This window comes from Lissotriton helveticus, chromosome 9 (assembly GCF_964261635.1).
Source record: "Lissotriton helveticus chromosome 9, aLisHel1.1, whole genome shotgun sequence".
Classification (NCBI taxonomy): Eukaryota; Metazoa; Chordata; class Amphibia; order Caudata; family Salamandridae; genus Lissotriton; species Lissotriton helveticus.
In genome coordinates this window covers 735,489,138-735,501,670 of record NC_136070.1, presented here as the reverse complement: position 1 = coordinate 735,501,670, position 12,533 = coordinate 735,489,138, and the positions used below count along the sequence as shown (strand labels likewise).

Here is a 12,533-nt window from a genome sequence, read left to right as displayed (position 1 = left end):
GTGCGCAGCACCTGCACTCTCTCAGATTCCCCCGCCGCTTCTCACTTCCTAGTTAATAGTTAATACACCCCAATTAATGTGTTATTTATTGGTTCTACCTCACCTTTGTGTCTTAAAATTGTTTCTGACATGCCGGTTTTAGTGCCAAGCTAATGATATGTCCGGAGACGTGACGGCACTACCGCGGCCGGCACATCCGGATTTAATTCCGACCCCCTGGTGAGCTACAGTGATTGACAGCTCTGAGCTGCAGTAGCGACTCACTGAGAGGGCAGCCCGGCCCCCCTGCAGAGACTGTGATGAGGAGTCTGAGAGTAGCCACGCGCCACGCCAGCGCCCCACCAGATTTCTGCCGCATTCTATAGTTTCCAGGGCAACAGGACAGCAGGCAGCTCCGGGCAGTGCAGAGACTGAGACACATTGTAGCGCACTGCTCTCAGCCACTACACAGAGCTGAGAGCTGCAGTCTGTTAACTGTTTAGGCACTCGGGCTGAGCAGCACCTCTCTCAGAACAGCAGAGAGAGCCCGGGCACAGGAGACGCTGGCGCGCCTGGCACAGGTGTGGCAAAATGCGTGACAATGCATTTCAGTGCGGTGATGCGGATCACCGCACTGAAATGCGTGAGCGTCACACCGGTTGCGTGACGCTTGGCAGGACTGCAGTTTGTTTGCTTCAAGTTGGCAGGGTATGCCCAGACGTGGGTCCCTTGCTCACTTTGCCACTGGATTCAAGCTAGCCTGGCTGTGGAGGGGTATTACCCCGGTCCCTTGGCAGTTCGGGCTGGGCTGTGCCCATGAGGAACAGGGTCAGGACTGATTTGCATATGGCGATTTACATATGGCGGGGTCTGAACTGGGGCGGCGAAGTAAGGTAAATAACAATGATGGATTTAACCCAGATCTAATCATGACTGGGGTGAGTGTGAAAAGTTTCAGCGCTCTGTCCATCATCTTACTGTGTTTGCACCGAGGTTTCGACTGCCTAGGGGCCTCCCTAGTGTTTAATCCAGCACTGGGTATTCACAGCGCGACCATGGAACGTCATCCTAGTACAGAGACAAAGTAACACGAGGTTCCCGATGTAACATTTAGTCGTATTTTTACACACCGGAGCGGTGGATGCAGTAGGACCCAAAGAACTTAAAAGGCACTCGTAATCGTAACCCCGTTGTGCTGTAGACTTCTTCTCATCCGATGCAGAAATAGTTTTTAAAAAAAGACCGGCTCGAGATTCAAAGTACCAACATACACATTTGTATACATTGCGTGTATGTAGTTACTACTGAAATCACTGAGCCCTCTAGTTTGGTTCTGTTGAAAAAATTTCCGTGCTCCTGGGGCAGGTTTGCGCTCTAGAAAAATGCACAAACCTCAGTCCTAACGGCAAACAATTGTGTAATAAAAGTGGGCGTTCTTTGGAAATGAATAGGCGACTCGGCGGAGTGACGAGGGCTGTAAGGAGTGGCCTAAGGGGATAGGCAGGCACGCACGGCGCAGGCGGCTGGCAAGGAGGCAGGGAGTACTAGAGGGAACTCGCAGTCTGGCTTTTGGTACCTACCGCTTGTGCACACGCAACAGCAGCGCCGCCGGCGAACGCAATGGAAGGCGAGCAGCAGAGCCAAGGAAGTGACCAGGCACGGCACTTCGATAGCTTGAGACGGCTGGCCGCAACCAAGACCTCCGAAGAACTGGTGTTCACCCGCAAGGGCATTCAGTACCCGACCCTGCTCTGCAGCCCCGAGACTTTCGAGGCGCTGGAGAAGGACTTCCACCCGCGCCCAGACGATGCCATATGCGTTGCCTATCCGAAATGTGGTAAGGTTCCCTAGAAACAGGGCTTGATTTGTAAAAGAATGATGATGATAATAAGTGCTGTGGACCGAAGTTCTTCGCAAGCTGCGACCGGCTCTGTCAAAGGTCGGAGTGCGAATACCGAGAATGCAAAGTTTTAATCCACCGCGTGCCAGTTCAGTCCCACCTTTAGCTCCCTCTCGGAGGCTCGGGGTCACCCCTGCTTTCTCCCGTTCACTCCGTTTTCCGTTCTTCACTTCCTTCTCTCTCTTGTCTGGATCCCAGTTTGTGAGGAAAGCGATGGCCCCACTAGCGCGGCAAAGATGCCGAGCGAGGGACCTGGTACAAGCAAAGACAGAGAACCATTTGACTACTGTTGGAGCTGCAAAATACAGCAGTTACCGGAGTTCAATGTGCCGTGTGCCACTGCACCTGATACACCAGCTGCCTCTAAAGATGAGCGCACGTGAGCTCCATCTGCAGCCACCAGCTCAAAAGAAGCATCTGGAACTAAGCAGTTGTTTTTGTGAGCTTTGTAATATTTGCAGGACCCGAGGAGTCCGAGTCATTTTGGTGAAATCATTGTGGTTTGGGAGAGAACAGCCTCACCCGTAGTTCTCCTTTGGTGGTGCCTGTGGTTTGCACCGGGTGGAGGATGAGAGGGGGTGACAGGGGCAGTTGGAATGATGTAGAGGGCAAGGAAGATGCAGGTTCTTGCTTTTGCTCAAGTTGTGCCCAGTTTATATGTAATGCATTTAAGCAGTATTCCCTCTGTTGTAATCGCAGTTTTGAGTTTGTCCACCTGAAATGATGTGTCTCGCACTCTCATTTTGTGTTTGCAAATCCCCTCACATAATCAGTTGCATTTTAATTCCATTTGTAAATCTCTTACTGCTCCCAGGTGGGGTGAGGAAGGGCTTGCCTATAGGAGTAGCATTCTACACCATGTAGGGTGTGTAAATGGTAGTAACCTCCATTGGCACAGTTCAATCAATCAATCAATCAATCAATCAATCTTCAGTTCAGTTCAGTTCAACTTGTATATCACAAATAGACAATGGCAGGTAGCTTCTGTTGTTCCCCAAGGTACAGGAAGATCCGATGCAAGGTTTTTGCGGAGTGAAAGGTATTTTTAGTGAAGTTGTTGACATGTGGCATCTTAAATCAGCTTGAATCCCTGATCACGCCTAGGTTTCTCCGCTCTCTTGGTTTGGTTGGTGGGGCATCAATTCCCATTGCCATATGTCTGTAGGCTGATGTTTATGCCATTGTCCTCAGGTCCTGACTTCCGGCTTTGCAGTGTTATACTTTAGGTGTTATTCATCATCCATATAGCTATGGCTTAGAGACAGTTAAGTCCTGATTTCTGTAGATATTTTGGGTTTTCTATTTTATGGATAATTAGGGATTCATTCACATAATGTAGTTGCATGGGAGATGGAAATATTTAATTAGGTCTGGAGGATGAACTCGACTGAAAGTACTCTGCAAATTGTATTAAATCAATGATAAGCCACATGGGGTTCAGGTGTCAGAAAGAGCAATGAGCATTTTCAAGGGTGCCATTTTTTAAAATGTTTTTGTAACTTGGGTCCTCAGCTCCAGAACAGTTTTCCCGACAATCACAGCAAAACTGAGAACTATCTTAGCTTTGTAAGGCTCTCAAAACCTTCATATGTTTCTAGCTTCTGCTCTGCTATTTTTGTGTAGTGTGGGTGAACATGTTAGCTTAACTTTCCAGCACCAAGAAGCCGTTTTTATAGTAGTGCATTTTATCAAATGAAGAAAAGGAAAAAAAATAGACACACACCTGAATTCTCACTCTTTTCCAGATCTCCATTCCTTCTTAACAAGGTTTAGGGTTTTGAAATAACTTAACATATACATAAATTGGACTTGATGGGTGTTTTACTTTTCTCTGTATAAATAAACCTACCAGTGCTGTGGCCTCGCTTCTCTTCCTAGCCTAGTGGCCCTGGTGATGGCAAGAGCCTGACACCTTTGTCTCTGTGCTATGTCACTTCCTGATAACAAACATGATGGGGCAAAGGCCATCACTCAATGTGACTGACCACACCTTACTTAACTATTGAATGGGTATCCTGTAGGCTGAGTCAAAAAACAAGGTGCTGACCATTGGTTGCAATCGTTCTCTGTGTATGAATGATCACAGGAGTAAGAAGAAAAAGCTTTAGAAACTCCTGGTTAGAGGGAAAAAACTAGTTTGTGCAATCAAGTTGGAAATAATGTGTAGCTGGAGATCCTCATTATGTGAAAAAGGCTGTTCAGGACAGTCACAGCAGCTGAAGGGGGCCTCACAGGGCTAACATAAAGGCTTTTGCCTACATGAATTCACTAAATAGAGACAGCAGTCTGTAGGAGCTGCATGTGAACTGGACTACTGGTTGATCCTCTTGGGTGCGAGCGAATGGCCCCTTATTGGAATTTATCCAAGTTTGTGTTTTGTTGAATGCAATATTATATGGGTTAAACATAGTGGTGGCTGGTGAACTTTAACACCTTAGGTGATGGGTCTCCCCAACACCCCCTCCTCCAAAAGTATTGATCCTTATTTGGCTATTTGCGATAGTTTGTGCTAAAAGCTCCATATTTTTTTTCCAATTAAGGTATCCACAACTAATTTGCGTCCTATTTTTCAGCATCCTGGGAATAAAGTTAAGCAGAATTTGTGGATTCACCTGGAGGTGACCGAGAAAATAGGCAATATATAGCTAAACTTTGAGTTTTGTGGGAAAAATAAGAAGACAGTGCTGTGGATAAAGGGGTCTATTTTCTTTTTTAAAAATGGCACCAACAAACGGTTTACTAAACTCACCACACCATCTTCCTAGCTTTCAGGAACACGCAGAGCTGATTTAAAAAACTTTTGTTTTTACCACAGGTTTGGCATTTTTCAAAGAGGTAGTTGGTTTTTTCCCCTTTTTTGTGTGTCCTCAACCTACTTCCTGTTTGTGAAGGAATCCAGTGTGAACCCCATCAGTGATCCAGAAAAGCTGTATATTTTTGAAACGTAGACAAAATTCCAAATTCAGCTAGGGTTCTTGTGTGTAGATCCCTCAAAGGTTTCCCAAAAGAAACTAACTGTTGAAATAAATAAATATTGAAAGTGAGTAGGGAAAAATTGACATTTATGACAACCTTTGTTCATCTGTAACATTTTGTCACCATGGCTGATTTACAAAAGCTATATCAGGGTTCAAAAATCAAAAAACTTTTACTGACCTGCAGGTCTAGTATCTTAAAAAATCTACTGAACCTAACTATAATTCACTTGACCTCTGTGAGCAAATGTGACAAGTTAACAAGATGTAAAGGTATTTTTATTGCTCATTCACTTTGTGAGCAATAAAGAGGTCTTCAAATCTTGCTATGGTTTCACATTTGCGACGGATAAGGCGAGTAAGACCTAAAAATAGCTTCTCCTAATTAAATCTGGCTTGCAAATGTGAGCGGGCGAGTGGATTTTTCAAGCGTATATACCATCATGTCCACAATACCCTTCTGATTACGGGGTTAAATGGGGTTTGTAGGTTCCCCAAAAACCCAAAGTAACCAGAGAAACAACTAAACTACACTGTATAATTGTTTTTCTTTTTGTATAGACCAATTCATATTTTGAAATATGTAGAGTGGAAAATGGGTATCAAGGAACCCTATACTTCTGAAATGGGCACCAAATGTGGAGTTTAGGAGCAGTGTTTTTTTTATAATATCTCTGAATATGTGGATGCACATAGTAGTTTAGGATTTGGCGAAATTTTTCAAAGTATCTTTTTTCCTATACACTGACTTACATTTGCTGAGGCACAAATGCAGCAAAATTAAATTGGTAATAACAAATGTTCTACGATTCTATACGCCTCCATTTCTTATGATAAACATGGTACCTGTCTTGTGTGGGTAGCCTAGTGCCCACGACAGGAAACAGCCCAAAACACAACATGGATGCACCATATTTTTCCACTGAAAACCGATCCTTTTTCCCAGTGTGGGTAGCAGTCGATTTTGAGCCCTAGGGAAACCTAGCAAACTTGAACATTGTTGAAACTAGACACCTGGAGAAATCCTCGGTGGAGTGAAGTGCATGGCTCTCCTCAGGTTTTTTTACTCACAATTCCTAGCAAACAGCCAACTTTGACAACAAAAAACACATTGTCTGCACATTTCTCTGATGAAAAATTCTGTACTCCGCCGGAAGCCTTCCTCACAAATGTGAGTTTCTTACCAAAGTCTGACGTTTGCAAGAGCTTCCGGGTAAAATTACCTGGTGAAAGTCACACAAGTCATGCACACTTTGACTGTCTAGTTTTCAAAAATTTGCAGGTTTGCCTTGGTGCCGGCTGAGCTAGGCTCCAAAATTCCCAGCTACCTGCATTACAAAACAAGCATTGAAAATGCAATAGGTCTCGCAGCATTAGAGTTAGTGCTTTTAGAATTGTTTATGGGTTTTTTTTGTAAATCTTTAGCATTTTTGTTTCCTGTAGCCAATGCTAAAGAATTTCAAAAAAAAAAAGCCATAAACATTTTTAAAAGCTCTGAAATGCAGTCTGAAATGCTGGATATATATTCAGTACAGATACACTATATTGTTAATGAAGACATAGGATATAATATGTTGTACTGTATACACACAATTAGATGGGAACGTGCTGTGTGTGTCAGCGATTGAAAGAGACTGCACTCAGAGTTGCTGTGCGCATCAGTAAACACCATACACATATACAATAGCACCACACCCAAACAGAGCCTCTCTCAGTCTGGTAGTGTCCCCAGGGCCAGAAGGGTCTTCAACCCATGCTGTCTCCCCTGGACATCATGCTTGGGGACTTTAGGGCTCTGATGCTAAAAAAATAAATATATAAATATTAAAGGATTTATGAAGTCACGTCACGTGCGGGCGCCCAGACTAGCAGTGTGTTTCAATAAAAGAGCCTGCGGCATGCTGAATTGGTTTCTATAGGTGGTCTTCATAATAATAGCTGACTGGCGTCCTCCCCCCATCCCCGCCTAAACCCAGAAGCCCCTCTTCATCCGCTAAGGAAGTGGTGACAAATGGCTGGGCGTCAGTGCGTGATAATGCGGCCCCAGCGGGAGCTGCCAGGGGTAGCGGCACGGCCCAGCCCTTGACCAGTGACCAGAACAAATACAGCACTTAATGGGCCGCAGTGAGGTGAGCGTGGCCGGGCTTCACCTTGGGAGCTCCTCTGGGGACGTGGGAGGGAAGAAAGGAGCGCACGCGGAGAAAGGCAGACAGTTGTCTACGAGAAGAAAATCGGGGAGAATGGGGAATGAAAGAGGCCGTAGGAAAACAGGAGGACAGGGGGTGACGCGGGAGAGTCTGGTAAAACCTGAGCCGAGCACCAAGAAGGGAGAATATACAAAGTGTACAGGAATAAAACTAAAAGAGAGAGAAGAGACGATGAATCGCAGAAAAAATGCAAGGGTAAGAGCAGGTGAGATGGCGGAGCAGGACCCTGAAGCGGAGTTCGGAGATAAGGAATAGTAGAGAAATGGACAGAGCGAAAGTGCGCGCAGAACGGGGTTGAAGTAACGAGGAAAGTACTAGGAAAATGTGTATGCAAAGAGGTGTGGGCGGAATTGAGAAGAAAAAGTAAAGCGATTGGATTGAGGCAGTAAGCAGAAACAAAGAGAGAATGACTGATGAATTAAGTGAGAGAAATGTGTGGAGAACAGATGAGCACGAAGAGAAGTGGGGGCGAGAGGGTAGAAAGAAAAGAGAAAGATGTGAGAGTAGGCGGGAGAAACGAGGAGCTAAGGAAACAGAGGTAAAGGGAGGCAAACGTGTGGGGAGACGAGGAAAGCAGACGTGGCAAATGTTGGAGAAAAGAAAGGAACAGGAGATGGGCATAGAAGGAGGTTCAGAGAGGGAATAGAAAGGAAGGGATAGAAGTAAGGGGCAAAGAGTGACAAGTGAGCAAGAAGAACAAGACGGAGGGAAGAGAGGGGAGGGGGGAGGAGAAATGCGACACGGCGGGAAGGGGCAGGCAGGATGACTCAGGGGAGGGGGCGGAGCAGGGCAGAGCGGCATGTGGGTGTGAAGAACCGGGCCTTTGAAGTGAAGCTAAGCTTCAATTCAAAGGTGTCGGAGGAATGCGGGCGGCTGTGCACGCGCTTTTAAGCTCAATGCACATGCGCATTGAGCTTAAAAGTCACGGGCACTGCAAGGAATCGCCACGATTCCTTGCAAGTTAGATAAAGTCTGGATGAGCCCCTATAGTCTCGCTTGCTCGATGCGCATGCGCATCGACAGGCGAGACCTAAAAAGGTGCGTTTTCAATGCATAAATGTGGAGTGTCTATGTTGTGTTCCATTGTGGGTGCTAGTGCCAACCACCAAAATGCATTTTTTCAGTTGAGACACGTGGGTACCCTGGTTGTTTGTCAATTTGTGGATCTCAACAGATTACAGAAATTTCCAACACAAAATCTAAATATTCTTTATCATATATATCAATGGGCTGAATAGCTCCTTGAAAATGGCCACTCAAGACGTCCTCTACATAAATGGGAAGCCCATCCCTGTGCTCCTATACGCAGATGATGCGGTCCTTATAGGCCGCACCCCAAATTCTCTGCGTCTCCTGGTTCAAAATTTTAATAATCATATGATAGAGTTAGATTTGCGAGTACATTTTAAGAAATCTTTTTTAATGTGCAGTGGGCCAGGGAAGTGTGAGTTAGGCACTATTACAATAGATAGCCAAAAATTGACTTGCGTTAGTTCATTTGTCTATTTGGGGTTGGCCTTTGCTGCGAACGGCTCCTGGAGAGAGAATTTAGCCCACTCCAGGAGCAAGTTCTCAAAGGCCATCAATTCGATCCAGAGTTTGCCCCGTCCTAAGACTACTGGGGCACTCCTAGCAGTTCAGAAAATCTATAAACTTCAGTGCACTCCGGTGGCTACATATGGTGCAGAGATTTGGGGAATAGTTAAACCTGTAGGTATTCAACAGGAAGAAAACAGGTTTTGTAGGAAACTGCGGAGTACTCCAATCTCAACCCCTCAATATGTATGTCATAAGGAGCTCAACATTCATTTTATAACTGATTTTATCCGCGCCCGACCTGCACTTTTCTGGATATCAGTGTGGAGGAATGAAGCGGCATCCCTGACACGGCAGATTATCACTGACTGTTTAAAATGTGTTAAAGGATTGGAAATTCCATGTCTAAGAGGCGTGCTACAAAGTTTGCGCAGTGTTAATAGGGAGAATCTCTCCCTAGACCCCACCTCAGCAGAAACAGCCCTAAAAAGGAACTGCGGGACGCTTTATATTCTCTTTATAACAGAGAGCGGTATGTTGTGGAGTCAGGAAAAACACTTGTGCACAACTATATGGTTATTGAACAGCATTGCCACCCACTCCACATGCATTTGACTTTAGCCATGAGCCGCTGGGAGAGGAGCCTATTGTTAAGATTAAGAGCAGGCACAATTAAATTTGCACTTTGTTTCCCACTGGGCCATAGCCCAAATTTTAATCAAAACTTGTGCCCTTGTGATGAGAGGAGTGAGCAATCTATTATACAGTTTTTATTCTTTTGTAAACATTATTTTAAATACTCTAAGCAGTTTTTTCACGCATATTTTAAAAAGAGAAGACCAATTACTCTGGATGTAGCATATCAGCACATATTAGCTTTAGATGATGTTGAACTGATTTTTCGCACTAGCACTTTCCTTAAAATTGCGATCAGAACCCGTAGTTCTATGATGGATTCCTGAGTATTTGTGATGTAATCTGGGAATTGTTCTAACTGTTTTTATGCAAAAAAGATGGATTTGTTCTTTGAACTGACTTTCCGCGCTAGCACTTTCTTTAAAATTGATCCCTGAGTATTTGTGATATAATTTGGTAATTAATTTAATTGTTTTAATGCAACAGTTATGGTTTCAGTTCTTTGCTCTATGCACTTTAGATATATGAATTTTAACACTTGTATGGAATGTTTGTGAAGTATTAACTAATGATTTGTGCTTTTATGGTTACTATTGTATCTGAATAAAGTTGAACTGAACTGAGTGATGTTAGTCAGGTACACACTTTCAAGTTTTGTACAGCATTATGGAAGAGTGAACAGAATCCATGCAAGTTACACCACGCTGAAAATCTCCGAGTGTTTAGATTGCAAAAACAATAACAGAGGATTTCTTAGTAAAAGCCATATTTGCAATTTGGCTGACAAAGAAGACTGCGTCACCCTGGCAGAGTGCTTCATGTCTGCCATGCTGAGACTACTCCGCTTGCCAAATTTAGAAAGGACCAGTAAGCTGGCTTTTAATCCCAAAACATTGGTAGGAGCCGCTGTCACAGCGTTTCCTGTCAATGCCTTTTTATGTTTGATGCACTACTCCATCAATATGACGGAGCTGTCTATCAATTATGTTTTTTATGTTCAAAAACAAAATCTCAAAGCTGTTTTTTTTTTCCTGAGAAAAATAAATGCCCCCTCACCATGGGAGTTATCTCTCATGGCAAGGGGGGCATTAGGAGTCATTAGACACTGCCCCTTACCATTGTGGTTTTCCAGTGGTGATGGGCAGTGAAAACTGACCTGTATATCTGGACATCTAAATTAGGTGAGTAGACATAGAGATCAGCTGCAGATGACCCTTACTCAGTCAGGACATGCATAGCTGCCAAGGTTTTAGATTGTTATGTGTGACATTTTCATAATTTCAGTGTAATTATGAGTGACATTTCACCGACTATGAGCGACAATTTCTTGCGCTCAAAATCAAGCAATGAAGACAACGGAAACATAAATATATCAGAAATGACACCCATTTGAGCAACACGATGGCCTTTAGAATCATGTGTTCAAACACATGTAGTTAAGCTAAACGGGTGCAAACCCGACTGGCTACCAAAAACTCTAAAAAATGATGATAGTAGACCTTCTCCATCTATACATCAAAAGAGTTGTGGATGCACCATTTTAAAGAACACAGCAGCACAAGGCATAATATTACACATCTCGTCCCAGAACCCAGGTACCTCTTCAATTACTAGCTGACTGTATTCGGGCCTTTGATCCTGTACAGCGCTCCACTGCCTAGGTTTGTGTTATTAAAATATCACATAATTAGACAGACTTATCTCCCTTCACAGACATTGCACTTCAAAGTACACTGCATGCACAGGTGCAAGAATGCAAATGTGTTGCTTAGTCATGTATGGAGACAACTAGAATGTCAAAGGCAGAGAAGCAATGGTAAATACAGTAATCAAATAAAACGTTTATCTTTTTATTTAAAAAGTACCACTGCAGGTCTGGATAGCCATGTTGAAGTTATTTTAATTTAGAAGTACATCTAATGATTGCAGCGTTGTCACTGCACACTTAAGCAAATTAAAAAAGTTAAAGTGCTCTTGTGCCTTAAGGAATGTCAGCTTTTCTATGAGCGAGAATCGGATTGACTAGAGATAGAACCTGCAACAATTGTCTAAATAAACATATTAGGTCTAGATAAAGTGACAACATATCCGCTACATAGAATGTAGTCAGTGTGACAATTACTAGTAGCATGAGCACTGCAACCCCCGTATAGTACTGGCCATCCTGCCACGATGACTTCCCCCTGCACTGTGAGCAACAGCCGCTGTCCAGGTCTTGAGTTGACGACTGGTGCCGATGCAGCATTTTGATCATAGCCTCAGTGTTGCTTGACTTACTGCAGTGCTGTAGTGCCTGTTGAGGCACCATCACTTGGGTGAGGGCCTGGGTCACGGGTGACGGGGTCATCACATTATGGCAGTCGGGCAGGGCATAAGTCAACAACGTGCGGTGTGAGCAGAAAATGTCTGCACAGCCGTGCTGCCCGCTCGTGCCATGGGTGGCCGGGCATGCCATACCCGCTCTGTATATGTGTGTGTGAGCCCAGAGCAAGCTGAGCCAACCCCCAAGCCAGCCTGCAAGCAGCATGGACCGCTTGTTGCCAGCTTTCTGTCATTTTGCTCATTTAGCAGCGCTCCGACTTGTTGATAGCCCAGTAGGCGCTCTAAATGCATGACTTTCCATTTCAGTGTGGTGATGTAGACCACCAATTGAAAGGCGTTAGTCTAACGCCTAATGTGTGGTATTGGCAGGGCTGAACATGGAAGGAGTACAACCATTCCAGAGATAAAGTAGGCTTCCTCACGGTTATACCAGTGGTCCGTCCGCATATATATCGGGCAGCCTGACCATTACATTCACGGTAAGATTACTCTGTTGCCATTGCTACAGAGTATCCTTACCATCCCATATATTAATCTGGTACTAATTTTTCAAAGTTCATCCACCACTTACACTTGTTGGTTTTAGCACCTCCAGAAAAGCTATTTTCAAAGTACAAATTATCTGAATATTGAAGCCAAGACTACTAAAGTGAGCCATAAATCCACGTCAAGACACCAACCACTTTATGGTCCGTTCACACACCACACACAAGACTTTCATACAGCCGGCCAAGTCCCTAGTCCAACAGATGAGTGAACACACATCAACATACCACCTTTAAGGGCCCATCACATTCATACACCAGAGGGAAGAATCCCCATTCAAGACAACCTCTCAAACTGTCATTAACCAAATTGAACATAAACACAACACAGACAAACCTCTCTAAACACAAATGTCCAGACATGACGACAGTTGGTGCATCCACAACCTTCAAAAAGGAATAAACAGTCGGACTAAATTTTTACCACCTGCCA

General features: G+C 44.3%; 1 protein-coding gene across 1 annotated transcript in view; it reads left to right on the top strand.

Moving 5' to 3' along the window:
- Positions 1–1,450: 1,450 nt before the first annotated feature.
- Positions 1,451–12,533, top strand: part of LOC144781835 (sulfotransferase 6B1-like) — a 439,392-nt gene continuing 428,309 nt past the window's right edge. Inside the window, exon 1 of the mRNA XM_078660865.1 lies at positions 1,451–1,816. Within this exon, the coding sequence (XP_078516991.1) occupies positions 1,600–1,816 (217 nt within the window). The 5' untranslated portion in view covers positions 1,451–1,599. The remainder of the gene's footprint in view (positions 1,817–12,533) is intronic.